The sequence below is a fragment of the Engraulis encrasicolus genome, chromosome 7 (assembly GCF_034702125.1).
Source record: "Engraulis encrasicolus isolate BLACKSEA-1 chromosome 7, IST_EnEncr_1.0, whole genome shotgun sequence".
Taxonomy (NCBI): Eukaryota; Metazoa; Chordata; class Actinopteri; order Clupeiformes; family Engraulidae; genus Engraulis; species Engraulis encrasicolus.
This window is the reverse complement of record NC_085863.1, coordinates 54,340,346-54,364,038: the sequence shown is the minus strand read 5'-3', so window position 1 is coordinate 54,364,038 and position 23,693 is coordinate 54,340,346. Positions and strand designations below refer to the sequence as shown.

Genomic DNA, 23,693 nt, shown 5'->3' with positions numbered 1-23,693 from the left:
CTATGATTGGTCGTCTCGCTACTTCCTTGTTCTGTTCTTGTGGCAGCGCAATGCCAGTAGTTTGGACAGCAGAGCTGTATTCTGCTAAAAACGTTATTAATGCCTTGTGTGTAAATGTGTGTAAATACACGAAGCTACAAGCTAAGTAACAAACAATGCATCAGTTGAACACTCGTGGCACAATGCCTGCGGTTTTACTACCGTTCCTCCACCGAATGTAAACACACATCGGCAGAATCAACTGTCTTTACATGCTTGCATTTTCTGCTCGTGAAAACAGACTGGGCATGTCAAATAATGATACCAGTGCATTGCCTTTGCAATTTGTGTGAAAATACCTAGCTAACCGCGATAGAAAGCAACATTGCTTAATAATGACCGCAGTGCTTACAATGTAGTGAAAGTAGCCTAATCGCACAATTTCAAATGTGGCTCGCGACGAGACCTCGGACCTCGCAGAACTCGCAGATGCATGAATACAATGTTGGTTCGTGGCCACTCCCACGCGAGTTTTGAGGAGGCGCAGATGCAGAAGTCTAATCTGACCTTAGTGTGTGAGTTTGGGCAGTTAGCTGCATATGTGCTGTGTAGAGGAGTACCGGGCAATATTCACCTGTGGGCTAGAGACACTACAGTCCTAATGTATTGTGCACATTTGGCTTGAAAAAGTGGACCGAGCTTTCTGTCACACGACACTACCATGCACTGCCTTCCAGAGCAGTGTGCTGTGTATTAGGTCTAAGGGCAACCCTGTGGATTAATGCAGGGTTAGATGCCATACAGCCCTAGATGAAGGTCCAAGTGAATGCTGGTAATTCCCTCCTCACCCACATTACAGTTATGCACATGCAAATCTATGCTATTACATACTGTATGTTGGTGCTGGGGGTCGGGACTCTGAGGGGGTTGCAGAGGTACTGCAGGGGAGTTGCAGAGTGAAGGGACTCTTTGCATAAAACCTTGAATATATGCTTCATATAATATAACCATTAAATTGGTTGGTGACCGTATTCTCCATAGGCCGCCTATGTTAATAGTAAGTAGTATTTACTTCTATATGAATTTCACATTACATTTTACCTATGTTAAGGGACAAAGAATTGTTGGCATTTGGATATTTAATGGAGGTGGGTCTCAAAATCATTATTAGGTCCATAAAGATGTTCCCGCAGACAACATTTCACAGCTGTCCATACATATATTATTTTCATAGTTTCATAGTTTCATAGACTAGCAGCAGACAACCTTTTTTTTACCTCCGCCAAGGAGGTAATGTTTTTGGTTGCGTTGGTATGTCTGTTTGTCTGTCTGTCTGTCTGTCTGTCTGTCTGTCTGTCTGTTTGTCAGCAGCATAACTCAAAAACTGATCAACTGATTCGGACGAAACTTTGTGGAGTTGTTGGTAATGACCCAAGCAACAATTGATTAAATTCTGGCAGTGACCCGGATCACGAACCGGAACGAGGACTTTTCAAGTCAAGTAGGTTTTATTGTCAATTTCTTTACATGCACTGGTCATACAAAGAATTTGAAATTACATTTCTTGCTTTCCCATACAGACATAGACTAATTAAGGTAAGGACATAGACAGTATAGACATAGACAGTACTTATACATGGACTTAAGACAGTATGGACATAGACAGTGCTCATACAGACATTTAAAGTGCAAGACTGGACAACAGAAGACTTGTAGAGGACATACATTAAGAGGTATTTGTTGTGTTTTTGTGCTTTTCCTAAAAAAAAAGTCCTTTATAGCGTTCTGACATGGTAATAGTAGCATTTTGAAGAAAATAAATATAAAAAGGTCTGTCAAGTACACCAGCAGCAGTGTGTGTGTGTGTGTGTGTGTGTGTGTGTGTGTGTGTGTGTGTGTGTGTGTGTGTGTGTGTGTGTGTGTGTGTGTGTATGTGTTTAGTGCAGGTAGAAGGTGCGGTGTGCGTCTTGTGTGTGTGTTCGTGTGTCTGTGTGTGTGTGTGTGTGTGTGTGTGTGTGTGTGTGTGTGTGTGTGTGTGTGTGTGTGTGTGTGTGTGTCAGTGTGTGTATGTTGGGTTTAGTGCAGAAAGTGCAGTGTGCTTGTGTGTGTGTGTGTGTGTGTGTGTGTGTGTGTGTGTGTGTGTGTGTGTGTGTGTGTGTGTGTGTGCATGTTTTGAGTTAGTGCAGGTTGAAAGTTCAGTCACAAGTATAGTAGTGCAGGTGGAATGTTCAGTCGCAGATATGGTGGTGGGGGATGGGGGGGGGGGGTTGTCAGTGGCCTTGCTGGCTAGAGGCTGACAGGGGAGGGGGAGGGGGTTGTCAGTGGCCTTGCTGGCTAGAGGCTGACAGTGGAGGGAGAGTTGAGTTGGGTTGAGTGGGTTGAGTGTTCAGCATCTTGATCGCTTGGTGCATTGTGCTGCTCGCCAGCCGGGTGGTACGGGAACGGAGGCGCCTGTACCTCTTTCCAGAGGGCAGGAGGCTGAACAGTTTGTGTGCAGGGTGGCTTGTGTCTTTGATGATCATCAGTGCTTTCCGGGTGAGGCGTGTGGTGTAAATGTCCTGCAGGGAGGGGAGTGGTACTCCAATGATCTTCTTCGCTGTGTTCACAACACGCTGGAGTGTCTTCCTGTTTTTCTCCGTGCAGCTTCCTCCCCACACTGTGATGCAGTTGGACACGACGCTCTCTATGGTTCCTCTGTAGAATGTTGTCATGATGGAGGGTGTAGCACTTGCCTTCTTTAGTTTGCGCAGGAAGTAGAGACGCTGATGGGCCTTCTTCGCCAGTGATGTAGTGTTGGTGGTCCAAGAGAGGTCGTCGCTGATGTGCACTCCAAGGAACTTGGTGCTGCTCACTCTCTCCACAGCATCGCAATCTTTTCAAAAGATTCTTCACCATTCTAGACGTCCCCTAGTGACCAGAAATTGAATTGCGGGAACAGCACAAAAACAAGGCAGAAAGACTTATGGTGTAACATGGTCAAATGTATGATCAGCTTCCTTGGCGGAGGTCTGCACTCTCTGAGTGCTTTTTTCAAGCATTCCATCAGAAATTGATTATCTAATCATGATGTTGCCCGGCAACATTGCTCCAAGTGTTGCCCTGTGTATCATTACAGCTATATTAAATGAAGGTAGTTCCAGACAGTAATGAAGGCAATACCACACAAACCCATCAGAAAATGCTGGCATGAAATGAATACTAAAATTAAATTCTGAGGTTAATCCAGTGCAATGTTGAGTGAGACTCTTTTTAATTAGCTGGGCATGTTAGTGTTGGGCTGATCCTCCACTGTGTTTTGGTTATGTCCATTTTTTTTCTTTGTCAGTTGAGCTTTGTAAGCGCAACCAAGCTCTGTTCCTCTCGCTCTAAAATGAAATGTGTCTCGTGTAAGATTCCGCGACCGATTCCTAAGAACTATGCTGTTCTAGCTGACAGCTGAGTGACAACAAAATGCATATTGTTGAGACGTATATTGTGGGGTCACAAAAACAGTTGTATAGTAAATTTTCAACCTGCTTTGTAAATTCAGCTATAGGCCCCTCCACAGTCCCCACTGTCCCACATGTCCTTGTTTTGTGTGTCTTCTTTGTCCAACACTTACCCTGATTTAGCATTTATTTATTTGAACTTATATGGTCTTTTCTATTTAGAACTCTGTTTGCCTCCCCTTCCTGTAACTGCCCATGTCTGTAACAAGTCACATTTGCCCAGTCTATTGTGAGCGCAGACGAGGAGTGCTAGTGCTGTCAAGGCAGACCTCTCGTTGAGGAGAGGAGACAGACCTCTCAAGACCAATTACGCAATCTTTATTCTCTAATTAGTTGGCCCTCTGCACGCTATGTTCGCTCGCTCGAGATGTGGAGTGTTGCTCTCGACCCACAACACAATACAACATCTCACAGAAGCTAATTTGTTTGTATTATTTTTAGGATCTAATCGCTTTTTTTCTACTCCAATTGAAAGAGTGTTTCACCATGTTTATTTGTTTTGGAAAATAGACCACACCCTGCTGGGTTTTTTTTTTAACACTCATCAGTTAAGTGCTTGGGAGGGAGACCGTAAAGTTGTTACAGCCTGCCTAATGGGCAGCAAAATAAAGTGGAAACAGGCAACAGTGGTTATGAAAACAAACCTGATCTCAATAAAAAAATTAATAGTTTTAATTTTAATACAAATGCACTACAGGGACAAAAAGCCAAAGCAAGCATGGAGAGAATGCAGGCAGAATTGAGAGAGAGAGAGTTGTCAGTCATTCTGCCTTCTGCTTGAAAATGCACCCTACCATCATTGCAAAAAAAGTGGGTAACACTTTATTTTAGGGACACATCTATTAGCACTAATACATACAATATTAATGCCTGTGTAAGTAACTTGTAAGGCATGTACTAAGCAAAATAAGACAGTTGTTAAGCATGTATTCACAAATGTCTTGTTCATGCCCAATTAGGGATTTATTACTAATATAACCTTAGTAAGGACCAGTAAGCCTATATTTCTATTCATTAGTAAGTAGTAAGTGGCAGAATACAATGTGTATAAGCTCCCGACACACTGTGTGAACAAACCCTGAACAGTGTGAAAACAGATGCAGAATAAGGGTCCCTATTCTAAAGTGATGCATTGGTCAGCCCAGATGGCTCAGGGCCTCTGCACTACCAAAGTCCAAGGGCCCCCACACCACCCAGGCCTGCACTACCTAGCCCCCCCTCGATCTACAAAAGTGTAAGGGTATATCAAATAATTCTTACTAACCCAACCGAGTCATCTAGTTTTCTCTTGTTTATATCAATGAGAGGGAGGTAACAAGAGCCTATATATAGCAAGGATTGAACGTACACTTGTCAATGGCGGTGGGTTGGTGAGATGTAATTTTTTTTCATGTACCACTGAGTTTTAATTGTAAAAAAAAAACCCAAAATAAATGCAGAACATTAGAATAATAGTTTTGAAGCAAAACTAAACTACTCTTTTGTGATAATTAAGTGAATGTTTGAGAACATTAGCTTCAAGAAGTGCAGTGCATGATGGGTACGCAATCTAGGCCAACAGACAACCTACCCAGCTCTGAGCCTACGTCCTTAGCTCCTCCCCTCACTTGTGAAATTTAGTTGCTATCCAAACAATTTGCCATGTACGTAACATTTCTGACTAAGGGCGTACCCATCATGCACTGCACTTCTTGTAGCTACGTTTTTCAAACATTAACTTATTTATCAGAAAGGAATAGCTTAGTTTCGCTTCCAAACTATTACTCATCATTATATTCTGCATTTATTGCAGGGTTTTTACAATTAAAACTAATTGGTGTATGAAAAAATGACATCTCACCACCCACCGTCATTGATAACTTTACGTCCAATCCTTGCTATATAATGCTTCCAATTACTCACTAACATAATGAGTAGAATAAGTGAGATCTTCATACCTACTGAGACTAATGTAGAATCTGAAATGTTCTTACACTTTGCTTCCCGGGGTGGGGACGTAGAGTTGGGGCCCTAGGTAGTGCGGGGGTCCTAAGCCATCTGGGCTGAGCAATGCATCACTTTAGAATAGGGACCCTTATTCCACATCTGTTTTCACACTGTTCAGGGTTTGTTCACACAGTGTACCAGGAGCTTATACACATTGTATTCTGGCCCTTACTGCTTACACATAAATAGAAATCTAGGTCTACTAGGTCCTTACTAAGGTTATATTGGTAATAAATCCCTTATTGTGCATGAACAAGACATTTGTGAATACATGCTTAACAACTGTCTTATTTTGCTTAGTACATGCCTTACAAGTTACTTACACATGCATTAATATTTTATGTATTAGTGCTAATAGATGTGTCCCTAAAATAAAGTGTTACCAAAAAGTGTTATGCAGTTACATTGGGAAGTTGCAACTTTTGGACAGGGTTTTGACAAATACACTGTATGTTTGCGTGTGTATGTGTATGTGTATGTGTATGTGTATGTGTATGTGTATGTGTATGTGTATGTGTATGTGTATGTGTATGTGCGTGCGAGCGCGTGTGCGTGAGCATGTGTTGTGTTTAGGGAAAGGGGTGGAGAGGGAGATGGAGTAGTCCCATCAGTCTTCAGCAAGCAGGTCCCAGACTTGCTCGCTCGCTCGCGTCTTGAATTTGTTTTCCATCCAAACCTGTCTAGACACGTGAGGTGGGCGGCACGGCAGAAGTTGTCACATCGCTCGAGTCTGTCCTGTGCTGTCTTGTGCGGGCGAGTCACTCGTCCAAACCTGTCACACCTCGACGCCTCGTCTCGCGGCATGGTCCTCCAGACAGACACGCGGAACTTTCCAGACCAGAACAGAAGCCTGGGAACTCTCAGATAGGGTTGCCAGATTTGACTGATGATTCCTGGCCCAATAAATGCTCAAAAAACACTGGAGACTAAGTCCTGCCCAATTTGAACAATTATTGATATCTATGATCAGACATCTACAGAAAACCCCACCCAATCTTTCTTTCTTTACCTGCAGATGGTCATCCTTCCTAAACATCCAAGTCGGGCGCGAAAACTCCAAATCTGGCAACCCTACTATCAGACCTGACTCATACTTCTGTTCCCGTAAATAAAGCTTCAGTGTGGCACTCATTCAGCCTTTTTCTCACAATCTCAGCAAATATTGAGTGCCGGGCTCAGTTCTGATGTGTAAGCAGCGCAGCAGCATTAAAAACTCCTTGAGCACTTTCAACATTTTTTCTTTCAATACGAGCATCAGAAAAGGTCTACAATAGGAGGAGACAAGACACACGATTACATGCATGAATGAATGCACGTGCACACACACACACACACACACACACACACACACACACACACACACACACACACACACACACACACACACACACACACACACACACACACACAAATACACACACAAATACACACACAGGCATATATATGTGTCCCAATCGGTCCCGGGCAACAATCCCATCCCCTGAAAATGTTGTTGCACAAAGCAATTCATCAGCAGCCGTTGAGTTGTGTGTGTATTGGTCTTGCTTCAGAGGGCTCGCTCTGCAGCCTCATTTCCACCGCCAGCCTCAGCCAACACACACCAGCCAAGCAGCCAGCAGGCCGCGGGTTACGCTCATCAGATAGCCCATTTGATGAATTATGGGGAAAAAACGCATCTTCATCTCACTTTTTCATCCCTGTCTTTCTATCTCTCTCTCTCTCTCCCTCTCTCACCCCCTCTCTCTCTCTCTCTCTCTCTCTCTCTCTCTCTCTCTCTCTCTCTCTCTCTCTCTCTCTCTCTCTCTCAGCGCGGCCTATACACACATAATTTGTCTCTCGCTCCTTCAATTCAATCTCTCCTGTAGGCACATAATTATAAACTTCTTTACACACTTTCTCTCTTCCCCTCTGTTTTCTCTGTCTTTCCCTGTCTCTGTCTCTGCCTCTCTCTCGCTCTCTCTCTCTCTCTCTCTCTCTCTCGCACACACACCCACCCACACACACCCAAAAACACACACACACACACATCCAAAAAAAAAAACCCCCACACACGCACACATTCAACCCGCATCTAACACACACACACACACAGACATCTAAGAGTCTAAGAGTTAACTATGAATAGCAATGAGACAGGAAATATGCCACTGACCTTGATATGACAACAGTGTGTAGGCATGTGTTCTCCCTCCATCAGACCAGCCGGAGGAGTTATGTGGGTAATGCACATTGCTTTGGCAAGGAGCCCAAAGATTGGAATAGCGGAGGGGGGAAATATGGGGGGGATAGGAGTGAGTGTGTGAGTGTGTGTGTGAGAGTGAGTGTGTGTGTGTGTGTGTGTGTGTGTGTGTGTGTGTGTGTGTGTGTGTGTGTGTGTGTGTGTGTGTGTGTGTGTGTGTGTGTGTGTGTGTGTGTGTGTGTGTGTGTGTGTGTGTGTGTGTGTGCACGTGCGTGTGTGTGTGTGTGTGAGCGAGCGTGCGTGCGTGCGTGTGTGCGTGTGTGTGTGTGCGTGCTTGTGTGTGTGTGCGTTTGTGTGTGTGTGTGCGTTTGTGTGTGTGTGTTTGTGTGTTAGGTAGGGATTTGGGGGGAATATGGGGGTAGGAGGGTGGGGTGGGGATAGAAGCCGTAATGTCAGATGGAGATGGGATCGACTGGGGAGGTTTAACAGCTGAGGCATCTTCCTGCCTGGACGCTCTCAGACAATGCTGGCATCGCAACAGGGAGAGAGTGATGGGGCAGATGCTGAGGCGATGCTTTGTGTGTGTGTGCGTGTGCGTGTGTGTGTGTGTTAAGGGGGGGCTGGTAAATAGAGTCTGGGGTCTCTAAGGCCTAGGTGATTAGGTGAAGTCTTGTCGCTTGTGTGTGGAAGGCTGATGTGAGAGTAATACGGATATTGACCATACATCACACCAGTCCCATCACTGTTACACGCACGCATGCATGCACACACACACACACACACACACACACACACGCACACACATGCACACACAAACACACGCACACACACACACACGCACACACACACACACGCACACACAGCTTTACCTTAACCTGTAGCGGAGGCCTGGAAGATCCAGCTCTCAAGCAAACAGGTTATACTTCAACCAACAGGTCTCAGTTATAACACTTTTTCATGCATGGACACAGATAGCCAGATAACTTTATTTGTTTGAGATTTGGGATTGGCCTGTCTCTATTTTCAGTCTTTCATCAACATATTCTCTCCCGCCAATGAATTAAATGAATTCTCTCCGTCATCTCTCCCCTCGTGAATTTTGAGAAGAACACACCAAAGATTTGGGCTTGTGGATAAATCAGTGACTGTCTCCCATACCAAACACTGAGGAAATTTTCCCTTTTTCACGCACGCACGCTGTGGAAAAGAAATAAAACTGCTCCATATTTATGCGTGAACTGTGTTTGTCTGTCATGCGCATAAATATGTCTCTTGGAGATAAGACGGCAAGAAAAATATGAAAGCATCCTACCATGGGAGTACCATTCCCACTAGAGTTCACATAACATGTTTTTATATATTGACGCTATTTAAAAAAAAAAAAAAATCCTACACAACTATTTTGTGATTTGTCCATCTAGGATGTATTTCATGTTCATACATTTTTTTCCGCACTTGTATATATATGTATCACTATTTGAATAACTGGATCCACCTCACGTCCCCCAAAAGACTATTTTTGATGCCACGTCTCATTTCTCAGAATGTGAAACAAATTCCTTTTAGTTGAGATGGAAAGGGATTGATACGTTTTTTTCCCATTTGTTTGTTTTTCACCCAACAGCATTACATCCCCCCCTCCCTTTTTTATTTTTTTATTTTTTTAAATCTTTTTGAGGACACAAGAAAAACACAACAATTTTTACTCTTTATAGGCTTCAAACTTATAATAAGACGTAATAAACTAATCTTGAATCTTGAATCTTGAATCTTACATTGGTTATGCTCCGACACAAGGATGGGGTTGTTTAAGGATGCATCAGAGAGGCTGGCATGATTGGAGATGAATCTGAGACTATCAGGTTTCAGACAGTCAGTCCGTTGCCGGAGAAAATCTCCCTGTCTCATTTAGTTTCATTGCAGGAAGAATCCCGCCATGCGTTCCCTCTCTAATTCCCATGCATGTAAACAATGTTATTTTTCATTGCACGTTTTTCTGCTTCCGATCTTGAATTGAAAAAAGTTGATTGTCAGACGTATAGAAGGAAACCGGTTAACATGTTCATGCATATTTTGAAACTGCAATTTGTTGTGGGGGTGATGTCAAATTGTGATGTCAACGACTAATTCCACACAGAGCAAGGATGCAAAAAAATAGGCTCGCACAAACATAACCCTTAAAGGACCACCACACCATCTCACGCTTTCATTTCCTGCCAGCGTAATTAACAGTAATTGCCTCGTGCTCAGTGTATACTTATATTGATTTGTGAATCTTGTGTTTGTGCTTGTAATTTTCTGTGCCACTTCGGTTGCGTATCCTCTTTCAAATGTAGTGTGACATGATGACAGAAGTGTGCCTATTTTTACTCTTCCTGCATATGGCAGACCTCTACACTAGATGCAGAATGTGACATGCATGGTAGCCGTGTCTGTCAATATGCAAAAGGAAGTGGCACAGTAAATAATGTTAATTCAACAATCAGAGAGTTGATTTAACATCATCTAGACTGGTCCCAGAGTACTCTCTAAATGTTGAATGAACACTATTTGTTTTACTGTGTGCCAAAGTTGTGTCCCCATAAACATAATAGTGCCAGAGAGAGAAATAACCTGCTGTGTTAGACACAGGAAACACACACACACACACACACACACACACACACACACACACACACACACACACACACACACACACACACACACACACACACACACACACACACACACACACACACACACACACACACACTGACACACACACACACAGATACCAATAGGCCTGAGATTACCACAAACGCAATGTGCTGAATAACCACACAACAGAATCAACAACAGGAGCCAATATACTACATAGATCGCATCCCTCATTTTGGGAATCACTGCAGTGGAGCGTGTTGATCCTCCTTGTGCACACAGCGTTATTGTTGATACTCCAAACAGACAACAACAATGAGCACATTTCCATTCAGGAATATACCGCTAGCATAACGCTGTAAATGGACACACGTGAATGGAAATTTCCGGAATAATTTAAACCGAGTACCGAATCTATTCCGTTACACTCCCTGCAAGTCTTGAATCTTAAATCTAAGTCAGTGAGTCTGAGCTGGTTTTCCTCTGTCTGTGCCCTGCCCTCGTGCGATGGCCGCCTTTGTGATGTTCCATCTGTCTGCGTCTGTGTGGCAGGATCTCGGTCTGTGACGAGGACAAGTTTCGCCACAACGAGTTCATCGGAGAGACCCGGATACCCCTGAAGAAGCTGAAGCCCAACCAGACCAAGAACTTCTACAACTGCTTAGAGAAGCAGCTGCCTGTGAGTCTACACAAGCACACCATACACACACCAACAGGGCCACACCACACACACCAACAGGGCCACACCACACACACCAACAGGGCCACACCATGCACAGCAATAGGGCTGGTCTCAGGACAAAGTTGTGTGAAAGGGCCCCTTCCCCAATATATACAATGTAATGAGAACGCAATTCTGCCCACCCACCCCACCCCCACTGCCCCTTTCCTGGACCTGGGACAACTGAACCTTTTAGACACACCCCCAGCGCCCGGTACACCAATGTCCTTATTGCATTACACCCTATTACACCCTAGCTAATGGACAAATGCTTTAAAGACTTGGCAGGGCACAAGTTATGGTGGGATTTTCAGGGCTTGACATAAACTTTTTCGCTTGCTGGCCATTGTGGCTAGTGGTTTTCCCAAGTCACTAGCCATTCAGCTATTCTACTAGCCACAAATTTGATATTGTTTCTTTTTTTATTTATCATGACATGACTTTCTAACAGTAGATGAGGTGCTAAAGCAAGAATATGAGTGCACAGCTTTCTACATGCAAATAAATCATACAAAGAAAATTAGTAATTTAGCTTTTTCTCAAGCTCCTACAAACAACTGATACACAATTGATGTACAGGGGGCAAAGTGCAGTAAGTATATTGCAGGCTATTCTGATATGTCATACCAAAGAATAAGCTACCTGCCAAATTGACTAGTGACACTGAAATTGTTACTAAACACAGCCAAGTTTTATCAGCATTTGGCCGGTTGGCAGGTGCCAGTGTCAAGCCCTGAATATTATGTACGGTACCTGCATGGCAGCCCTTCCCCACAGATCCTCCTCGGCTTGTATGTTGGGCAAGGATCAGGGATCAAGCAAGGCCTGAAAGGCTTAAAGTATAAAGTTCACACGATAATCTGTCTGTTTACACCATATTATAAACATGTGTAACACATCAAGGATGATACAATAGTACAATACTCCCCATTCTTTATAAACTAAATACATAGTATCTCACTTTTTCCTCATCATTTCAGAAATAGCAGATAGAGCTAGTTTAGACTAGTTTGGACTTCTTCATACCCACTATAAACAAGTCATGACTCATTACCTGTCATTCCCTGAACAAAATCCTTTCATCAATCTGGTTTAACTTCACTGATTCCATCAAGGACGACAAAGTTGCCATCACATCAGCTAGACCTCATTCCTGATCTGCGCTATCCTCTTTCTCTGTGTGTGTGTGTGTGTGTGTGTGTGTGTGTGTGTGTGTGTGTGTGTGTGTGTGTGTGTGTGTGTGTGTGTGTGTGTGTGTGTGTGTGTGTGTGTGTGTGTGTGTGTGTGTGTGTGTGTGTGTGTGTGTGTGTGTGTGTGTGTGTGTGGTGCGTGCGAGTGCACATGTGCAATCAAGTGGATGCACATGTGTGCTTGCATGCATGCAGATGTGTGTCTATTGTGTGTGTGTGTGTGTGTGTGTGTGTGTGTGTGTGTGTGTGTGTGTGTGTGTGTGTGTGTGTGTGTAAGCGTGAGCATAGGTGTGAGACAGCGATGGGTTCTCCTGAAATCCCCAGCAGGCCAGTTAATTGCTTTCCATTGATTGGTGCTGGTGTCCTCTCACATTTCTCTAGCCAAGCTGTGCCGTAGTGTGTGTGTGTGTGTGTGTGTGTGTGTGTGTGTGTGTGTGTGTGTGTGTGTGTGTGTGTGTGTATGTGTATGTGTGTTTACTTTCTTTCAAGTCCAACTCCATCCCTTGTATCTAAGGGACAAGGCAGTTATTTAAATATTCAGCACCTATAGTAACTAAGTACCAAATTGCCAAATGATCGCCTTCTAATGGATTGCCACTTCAGTCGAAAGAAAAGTGTGTGTGTGTGTGTGTGTGTGTGTGTGTGTGTGCGTGCGTGCGTGCGTGCGTGCGTGCGTGCGTGCGTGCGTGCGTGCGTGCGTGCGTGCGTGCGTTTCCGTGTGGGCCTGTCTTGGGCCTGTTGTCTGCTCTGCTCGGATAATGAAAGTACAGACACATATGGTTGGTCAATAAGAAAGCAGTGGGTTGCCACAATCGATGTGAGTGGCCAGGTGTCCCCTCCTGTCTGCTGGGGTGCCACTGATGTATCGCCAGACAGGCCCCTGTCAGGCACCAGCCACCAACACAACGCGAGTCCCAGCACGCACGAGAGGAGAGCAGAGCAGGGGAGGGAGATGGAAAGGAAAGGACGGAAGAGAAGTGGAGAGGAGACAACAGGCTTGCATCTCTCTCGAGTCCCAGCACAGAGGAGAGGGGGAGAGAGAAGAGGAGAAGAGAAGAAAGGAGTGAAAACAACAGGCTTGCATCTGTCCCGCAACACCACAAGGGTGTCTGCCTGACTGATGGCTGTTTGATGCTGTCATAGTAGATGTCGATCGGTTTGGCGAGGTCAGAGCAACACGCCATGATTAGAGGGAACTCGTTACGGCACGAGGGTGGAGACGGGAGACAGGAGATGTTACGAGACTGGCATGAGTGTGTGTGAGAGAGAAATACAGACAGAGACACGGAGTGATACACAGTTAAAATGCAGTGTTACTTAGAGAGCACTCTAAGACCAAACACTCTAGAGAAGATGTTAAATCGACTCTCCAAGTGTTCAATCAACACTGCAAAATTGTGCTCTCTAGACATGGAGAGAGGAAAGCTGCCACCCATCGTTCTTGTACTGCCAAAGGGGCTGAGCAGTGTGCTGATCAAAGTGGAGATTTGACATGACACCAGTCTCCTCAGCAAGCACCTGGGTAATGGAACCCTGCCAGCCTGCCAATCACAGAGCAGGGAGCACAGAGCCGGCCACTCCCACTTCCTCTGCACACGACACCATATGTGTACACATTTGCATTGGGGTGGATGTCACCAGGAACACCCGCTGGCCCAGAGGGACATTATGTACACAAAGCCAGATGTATATACAGTATTTTGTAAAGGCAACTGTGACTTATAGCAAAGTTCCTTCCTGTATAAGTTAGGAAACACGGCCGCCATCTTGTTGACGCCTTTCTTGGTGCTATTTTGCGATTAGTAAGAGTCTGAGAGTCAATGGGAAAAATGAATGGAGAAACTGAGTATAGAACGGGAGGGAACCTAACGGTTGTGAAAACCATATGGTTGAAACCGCCGTGAAAAGTTGATCAAGCTAGAATGCTTAGTTGTGTCAAGTGAGTCAAAATAAAGCTTTTTAAGCCACTTTTCTCACAGTTTTTTTTGACAGAGCGCAGACGCAGTAGTTCCATAAACGAGAGCGACAGCTCTTCACAACTGAGCATGCACAACAATTCGCGTGCACCGATGCAGCCAGATTATTGGATCAATGACAACGCAGCTCAGCAGGCAATTGGCTCTTGTTACCAGAAAGGCGGGAGATGTGCGGGTAGACGGCGACGCCATATTTGCGTTACGAATCTTCACCGTTAATTTCTATGGACACTTACATCGTCAGTGACCAATCTCCTCTTCCCTAAAACATGTTTGCTTATAGTGCGTAGTGTTACCACATTGGAATAATAGAGTTCTTCAGTAACGCGGAAGCATGTAGTAGATTGTAGTCTTTCATGTTAGCATTTAAGGACTTCCTGGTTCGTATCGGCTTCCGGCCTCCATTGGGAATGAATAGGGGCCAGTTTCAAATAAGCTCCAAGTGCAAGCACGCGCTTAGCGAACCCCCGCAAACTGTCGAGGGTGTTAAAAATAGGCTGTAGGTATGACATGGTTGATCATTTTGTGTCAAACTTCGACATAAATACGATGTTGCGTCCATATGCTAAACCCGGAAACTTTTGGCGATTAGAGAAGCGGCGCCTGTATCTAACGTCATGTACGTGCGGAGGGTTGTACCCATGGCAACCAAAGGAAAGCATGTAGTTCGGAAGTTTTAATGATCAGAAAGGGGTTAGCAATATTGAATTATAATCGTCATGATTTAACATGTGAATACACCAACATGATGATACGATCCGTTCCACTAATGAGAAAGGGATGCGGGGACACGCTAATGTTCGTTGTTGGCGTGCAACTTATATTTTTGCCAAACCTGAATCTCTATGCCGTGTTGCAATGTAAAAAAATCGCCATAGAACCGGAAGTCCAAACGCCGCATACAAGTTGACGTCAACGCTGAAGAACTCTATACAGGCCTGGATGTACACTTTGTGTACCTTCATGTTTTAACAATGGTAAGGACAACCACATGAAGGGATGCTGGTGGTAGATGTTCTGATTTGTGAAGACATGTACATACTTTGTTGAGGAGGACATATTGTATGTAGTGACTGAAAACCTTCTTAGATTGTTAACAAATGTTAACAATTTAAAGCATGACTCATCGCTGCCTTGCACGTCTTTTCTATGTACCACTGGAAATTATCTACACTGGTACACCTTTGCCATGACAAGATGTTCTGATTTGTGAAGATATGTACATACTTTGTTGAGAAGGACGTACTGTATGTAGTAAAAACCTACATATCATACACAGTACCATGGTAAGATTTGTATGTAAGGTGAATGTAATCTATGTAAGATAAGATGTTTTGTATAAAGCCTTGTTAACAATTTAAAGCATGACTCATCGCTGCCTTGCATGTCTTTTCTATGTACCACTGGACATGATCTACACTGGTACACCTTTGCCATGTCAATTCATGGCTGACTTGCTGAACACAGCAGGAAGAGCACCATCACCGCAGCACCCTACTGTGGTAGCTCCTCTTAATTGTGGCCAATGAAGCTTTGCGGTTTCTGAGGAAAAAAAGCTCAAAGCACATCTCCTGTTGAGTGTTCTAACCTAATGCATATCAGCTTCTCTCACACAGGGCATCCACCACTACTATTGTGAATAGTGATGTCGACATTCAGCCAGTTTTAAGTGCCCCAGGGGAAGGCATATACTAGGGATGTGAGAATCTGTCTGTGCAACTCAGGTGAGGGCATTTTTAAGAGCCCAGACGGGCCTTGGCCGTGACTCAAATGGCTAAGGCACTTTACCAGAGATGTACCTGAGTCATTTCTCGGTCCCTCCACATTTCTTTTCCCATGGCTTTCTTGTCTCCTCTCAAACTGTCCAGTCCAATAAAGGCATGACAAGCCAAAAAGAGTATGTAAAATGAGAAAACCCAGACCACACCACTACATACCTCATCCCTCATCATCACGCCTCCTCTCCTCACTCCCACCCATCTCCTCCTCACTTACCAAACCAAATGTCTTTTTTGAAACTCAGGCCACACCACTGCACAAATTTTCACATCACTCCCACCCCTCTCCTCCTGTCCTCACTCCCACCCCTCTCCTCCTTACCACTCCTCCTGTTATCACTCCCACCCGTCTCCTCCTCACCACTCCTGTCATCACTCCCACCCCTCTCCTCCTCACTTCCACCCCTCTCCTCCTCACCTCTCCTCCTGTCATCACTCCCACCCGTCTCCTCCTCACCTCTCCTCCTGTCATCACTCCCACCCCTCTCCTCCTCACTTCCCAAGCTGCCGCTCTGAACTCTGAAGAGGGCCGGAAATGAGACAGCATTGCTGAGGGAATCATCATCAGCACCAGCGTCGCCTCCTTCACAGCTAATTAACTTCACGCTTCACAGACCAGCTAGTTTCCGCCACACACAAACACAAAAAATTACTTTATCAAAAAAAAAGAAAGAAATCTGAAGGAAACAACACAAATGTCTCACAGGTGTACTCAGCCAAACACAAATAAAATCACTTTCATGTGCTGCATTTTTTGTCGTTTCAGGAAGGGATATTAGAAGGGAAATATTTTCGTTGCTACATGTTTTGAAGTGGTGTTTGGTATGCTGTGTGCCTTCCAAACAGATTGATAAAACGGAAGATAAGTCGCTGGAGGAGAGGGGGCGGATCATGATCTCGTTGAAGTACAGCTCTCAGAAGTCGGGCCTGATAGTGGGGATCGTACGCTGCGCCCATCTTGCTGCAATGGATGCCAACGGCTTCTCTGACCCCTACGTTAAGACGTAAGTTTTATCATTATAATAACTTTTTGAACAGCATAAATTCATACACGACACGTAGCTCAAAGTGCTTGAACAGTCAGTGTTTTTTTTTTTTTTTAAACCGAAAGTGGATAAAATAGGTTGATTAAAAAGACGACTGTTCAATTAAAAAAACAAAATGACAAAATTAAAAGTCAGCACTCAACACAAAACTTAAGACTCTGGTGACAGTCAAAGAACCCAAGCTTGTGGATTTCTTTGTTTTATATCCATATAACTTATAATCAAACAAGTGAAATGTCAGAGCAAGCATGAGACCACAGCCTGTACAAATGAGTATACTGGGTATCATCTAGAGTAAAGGGATATCCTTACATCAAGCAACAGCAGGTTTCACAATTGTGGCATTGAGTCTTTTTATAGTTCGCGAGACTGTCTAGACTAGACTCTAGAGCAGTGGTTCCCAACCTATGGGTCGGGAGTCGGGACCCAACATCCCCAAACATCCAAAGAGGGTCGCAAAGCCTTCTTGATTTTAAGGGGTTTAATTTTAAATACCACATAAAGCCCATGTTGAATAAATGACAAAACATTTATTTAACCATATGCATAAAGGCAACAAAATATAAGTGCTACATTAAACATTTATTCTATATTTGACCAAAGACGAATTGAGGAATAAAATAACTCAAATGAGTTTTCGCAGGAAACGGAGGGTATCATGTGACTTCCCTTTCGTGCGGGCGCTCGAGCAGTTGGGTCACCAAAGCTTACAATGATAAAAACACGAGTCCCTGAAGAAAAAGGTTGGAAACCACTGCTCTAGAGCAGTGTTTCCCAACCTTTTTTGTCTTGTGTACCCCCATAAGCCTTTTCATTGTGCCATGAGTACCCCCTAAGTCATGTTCTATATCGCGTTCTATATTCCAATGTAACTAAGGTCCATACATTTGTTAAAACTACATCTTTCCAAGTACTCCCTGCAGTGTGCTCGCGTACCCCTAGTGGTACACGTACCCCTGGTTGGGAACCACTGCTCTAGAGCACAGTGTCAGTGGTCTGCATGTGGAGAAGGCTACAGAAACGTTTCATCTCCGGGGATAGCAAACAGTCCCTGCTCTGAGCTTGACCAGGGTTTGACCTCCAGGCACATCACACATAGCTAATGCAGTACAGGATAATATGCATTTGTTTATACAGACAATACCACAAAACATAATTTATTCAATAATGCCACATTTACCTAGCCTGGCTCTCGCGAGACCCCTAGTGCTTCGTGCATCTTCGTTACACTTCCATCTGCGTGAGAGCCAGGTTAACATTTACCCACACTATCACATCAATGATAGGGAACTGCAGTGCCCACAGACATCTTTATAGCAGAATGTCTTATTATAACCATATATTATATTTAGAGATGCACCGGATCCTGATTTTTAGGATCCTGCCGGATACCGGATCCACTGCTTAAGATCCTGCCGGATCCGGAACCGGATACCAGATCCTACGAAAGGGTTGAAACACATAGCTAACTCGCACACGTGGGCCCTTTTTATAAGGTTGGCTCAAACTATTTTTTAGACTCATAGGCTTACTGCCACACTGCCTGCAACGGCCGCTTCCAAAGGGCTTTCACTTCATGCAGCAATTGGGGTTGTGAAAGACTGACTGAAAAGCCTCGGCTACCGGATCCTGGAACCGAATCCGGATCCTGTGAAAAACCCTATTATCCGGAACCGAATCTTGGATCCGGTGCATCTCTAATTATATTAATCATGCACTCTATGTTAGTCATAATCTATTTTCAGAGTCTCTATGCCCTAAACAAATTTCTCTCTAGAAGAGAATTATGGCTCATCCTATCCTATCCTATATGTTTCTTTAGCAGGCACGTGCACAGCATAGTTGCCCACGGTGCCCGAGCAACGGCCCTTTTGCCCACATTGGCTGATATTGCCCTTCCAAGGGAGGGGAAAATAATTTGGCAATTATAATTTCATATTTCAATATCATTTGATTTCTTTATAATTCATAATTTTGATTGAAGTTTTGTACAATAAAGACTTGTCAGTCATACAAATTCATCAGACCCGTCGAGAATGGGCACGAGCGATGTGAGGTAGGCCTACGCAACAACTCCGGTGGGGAGGGAGAAGGCACGCGACAGGCGCTTGAGCGCCTATAAGAGACACGAAAGATTTTGATGCCTGGGTGTCGGCTAGAGCCCTACACACAGTCTACATATTAGGGTACAAAATATGCTCACAATCAACCTCTCTATTACAATGTTGAGTTTAGAACTTTTAGTTATCATACATCTGACAGCCAGCCAGCGCCACTTTAGGTAGCAAAAAAACCCGACAGCCAGATATGCCTCGGAAAAATAGGCTAAGATTTCATGTTTCAACTGATTTGCTTTGCAATTCGTATTTTTGATTGAAGCTTCCTAAATTAAGTTTTCAAATGCAGATTCACCTGCACCTCGAGAGATAGGCAAAGGGAGGGACAGCACGCGCGTTGCTGGGGGCACGCGCAGCTCTACATGGGAGGGAGGGGGGAGCAAGCAAACATGCGACCAGGGCAGAGACGCAAAATAGTCGAAGATGTCGTGGGAGTAGAGCGACTGCCCTGGCGGCCTGAGGTGAGCTGGAAACATAGCAGACTACACAGTATTACACTACATGATCACAATTAATGCCTCTTAAAGCCGATCTCGAGTTTAGGACGCTTAGTGATCCTAAATAATCTGCCACGTTCAGATATTGGGGGGAAAACGACAGCCAGCTAGCTTGCAGTCATTGTCAACGTTTTACATGGCTCAGGTTGTTTTGTGGAAGGCTAACCCAACTAAGAAACATGCAGATGACATGTCGTTTTATCAAGCAAGAGAGAACTTAAAGGGGTAGGCTACTAAAGGAAGCACATCTCTGCAGAGTTGGCTGCGGAAAAAAATGAACAGATGCAGGTGAGGCAGAGAATCTTTTTCAGGATTGTAGAGGTTTGATCTTGGCGAGACCGCTAGGAAAGTGCTTTTTCTTACGCTGATATATTCTCCGACCCAAAGATTCCACTGTCAATGTCCATGTAATTGAAATAAATCCACTCCACATGATAACTGACGTTTATGCTACTGTTCTTCTCAAGACATAGGCCTACAAAATGTGCATGAACTAACTAAAATATCTGTAATGAAAATAAAAGGTTATAAAGTCTGCGAGAAGCTCGGAGCTTCATAGCAACAGATAAGAACTGGTCGCTCCCACGCCACGGTTCTTTGCGATCTGAAATGGAAGCCGGCTCGTCAATTCTTAAAGCGACAGTACACATTTTTAATATAGGCTACAGAAGACCCAACAAATGACCTAAACCTGTGAATTCTTATTGTTTTAGCTTTCCTATATAATATTCATCATTTTAATCATGGAATATGCCTATTAATGAAATTTCAAATTCAAATTAAATGATCTTTTTAACCATTTTTAAGCTATCTCTATTTATTATAACTTAAAGTCTACTTTGGCTGCTACAAGGATTATAAAGATGACAGTGGGGTAATTGATTAAGCATCCTCATATTTAGCCTATTAATTTACTCATCATTTCATTTCATTTAAGATGAGGATGACTCAGAGCCACAGACCTCTGCACATAGGGCAGGTAGGCATAAGACTGATTATCTCTGTGACTGATACAGGTTTAAAAACTATCAAGGCTTTTTCTCATAATTTCATTTCATTTAGGGGCAGCCACATACCACACATGAGGAAATGTGGATCAGAAGACATTTAGGGCAGGTGGGCATAAGGCTGATCATCTCTGATATGATTAATAGGTAGGCCTACATGTTTAAAAACTAGCATGTTATATCATACGCATTCAAGATACTATACAATAAAATAATATTAATAATTATGACAATAATATACTACTTCTACTACTACTACTAAAAATAATAATACCCATGGTGCAGTTTCTTAAAAATTTCTGAAGGCCGCTCATTGTTGATGTTTTTTTTTTTTTTGGGGGGGTGGGGTGGATTGCCCTTTCTTCAGGTTAGAGCAACTGCCCTTTGAGATTCCTGTGCACGTCCCTGTTCTTTAGGTTTACCTTGCACACTTCTGGCACTCTCATGTCTTTTCATTTGGCCATTGTTTGAACTGTTAAGTCCAAAATGGCTTACACATTGATGTTTTGACAGAGAAGACAAAACAGTTGTTCAAGTTTGAAACGCATACAAGTGTGATATACAGTACGTACAGGGCTATAAACCAACTTTATTCACTACCAGCCAAAATGGCTAGTCGATGTAAATATTACTTGCCAAACACACACTCACTAATGGGTCAAAGTATCTTGTAAATTGGACTTTTCTATCAGCCAAACTGAAATTTTATCAGCATTTGAGTATGTACAGTACAAATGTGAAGTATGCCTATCTGGTGGAGGCTGACTTGCAAAAAGAAACTGAAAGGTTCTTGTGTTGCATTTAAACTGAACTTCCATTGGCTTCACTTGCTCTCTCTGGAGACACTGCAGTGCTGCCATTTAAGAAATATTATGCAGCAGTCCCTTTCAAAGTGAAGGGCTCACAATGGGTTTGTCTTAACTGCCCTTAACCACAAAAAGGCAGACGTATTGAGGGTAAAGGGGGAATACATTTCCTGCCAGAAATGTGAAATGAAGCACAAAACAGCAGCTCAATTTCTATTATCCTATAAAACACATTGACAGGTCCAGAACTTTTTTTTGAATTGTTGGTCAAAATAAAACGCCATAAATCAAGTTGGGTTTGATATGATTATAGAGACTATAGGGCTCCTAATTCAAGGTCTAGACAGCCCACTGCTGATGGCGTCTTTCCTGTTTAAATGTAGTTGAGGCATCAAATCTACTTACATGTACTTCTCAGACTTGCATTTACCTGTAAAGTGGTTGTATTGGGTCAACTGGTCTGAGATGCTCGAAAATGTCAACCATTTACTGTAGCCTATGTATCGCCGTGGTTTAAGCATGAGAATGTAAAAAGCAGAAGATAGAAAATCTTTGACTGTATCTTCCAACTTAGACATCAAGGACATCAAGTGATTCCATAGAAGCATTGTAAGAAAAATTGTAATGCAATGATATGTGAATCAAGGCCATGCCTACATGGCATGTATTCATTCAGCATTACACCAGGGGGTATCTCTTTATTATATCTCAAAGTATTGATTAATGGCAAGGCAGTCTTGTTTTTTTTTCTCTATCTCTTTTTTCAGTACCATTCCATATGGAAATATCAATATTAAAATGAGTGTAGAAACCTCTTTTTTTAGTTGGTTAGAACTTTATTTGTCCCCGTGGAGCAATTGTACTTGCAGCACACTTGCTGGCACCAGACATGAGAAGCAGACAGGCATATCAAACAAACAATGTTATGCTGCAGACAAGTCATACGAGTAAGTTCTGTCCAGTAATAAAAAAAGACTTTTGAAAGACACCTGTTCATTTTATGTTTAACAACTTTCTGTCTAGGAGATTTGCCAGGCAATGGTACAACAGCTAAGCTTGAGTCCTAAATGTTGTGTGTCACTGATTTCTGCACCTCCACCCACACTCTGCACTTACTCAACAGTGGAGGACTGCAGGGTAGTAAGAAGAATATAGTTGTTATTAGATAACACATTAGTCAGAAGCAATGTAGTTGATATACTGCCTATGTACTGTATGGTTTTATTAGATACAATATCCTAGCGCCCTCTTGTGGCAAAAACAAAACCCTACTCAAAAACAAACTTGCTTTGACCTGTTGCCACAAAATATGCCGAGATGCAAAGCCAACCTTGTCAGCCTCTATACTGTTGAAGGCATGAAGAGAAGATAATGGGTTCTAGATCAGAATGGGTCTTGAATTTTAGCATAAATGTACTATACCCGTGCCATGCTTTTTAATAGTGTTGTGAAGGGAAAATGTTTTCGCAGTGCGGCCAGCACACAATGAATATGCAATCAACTTGTAATCAGACCTTCGGATGCATGGCTAATGTTTTGCGTTTGCAGGTACTTGAAACCAGATGAGAACAAAAAGTCAAAGCACAAGACTGCTGTGAAGAAGAAAACCCTTAATCCTGAGTTCAATGAGGTGCGTCCCTCTCTCCATCCACCCACCCACCCAATTTCAGCATGCCCATTAGGCCTAATTATTTAATTCATAGTATTCAGTGACTCACTGATCTCTGACATCGCTGGTCCGTTGAGCCCCTGAAGCGGCAGGCATTTTTATGAGTTCCTGACCCACACAGCTGCTTGGACAAAAGGCCTTCTTTTCTTGATTGGAGAATGGTTAAAGGTTAAAATCTCTGCTGATCTTTTATTATCTGACATTTCTATTCATTTCGTTTATGGATGGCATCAACAGTAGGCTACACATCTCTTTTCCAGTCACATTATTTCCTGGGTAAAAACAAGAGATGGAAGCACTCAACTGTTCACACTGCTTGGATTGTTTTTGTTTTCCTCTCTCTCTTTTATTTAAATATTGTGGTCTTGCAGCAGTCTTGCAGTTGAAGTGTTCTGTATGTTTTTTGTGATTGCAGGAGTTCTTCTATGACATCAAATATGCTGACCTCACCAAAAAGACACTCGAAGTCACCGTCTGGGATTATGATATTGGAAAGTCCAATGATTTTATAGGTAAGGTACCATTTGAAAGTATCAAAACCTAAATATATTGAAGAATTCCTGCTTTGGTAAGAGCTGAGTGGTTCATAGTTAAAGGGTATCTTCGGCCAATTTCAA

General features: G+C 43.3%; 1 protein-coding gene across 1 annotated transcript in view; it reads left to right on the top strand.

Annotated features, from left to right (window-relative positions):
* The window catches only part of doc2b (double C2-like domains, beta), a 230,620-nt gene that overhangs the window by 202,590 nt on the left and 4,337 nt on the right, over window positions 1-23,693 (top strand). The window contains exons 14-17 of the mRNA XM_063204002.1: window positions 10,822-10,948; window positions 16,781-16,938; window positions 22,956-23,037; window positions 23,492-23,588. Of these exons, the coding sequence (XP_063060072.1) occupies window positions 10,822-10,948; window positions 16,781-16,938; window positions 22,956-23,037; window positions 23,492-23,588 (464 nt within the window). The remainder of the gene's footprint in view (window positions 1-10,821; window positions 10,949-16,780; window positions 16,939-22,955; window positions 23,038-23,491; window positions 23,589-23,693) is intronic.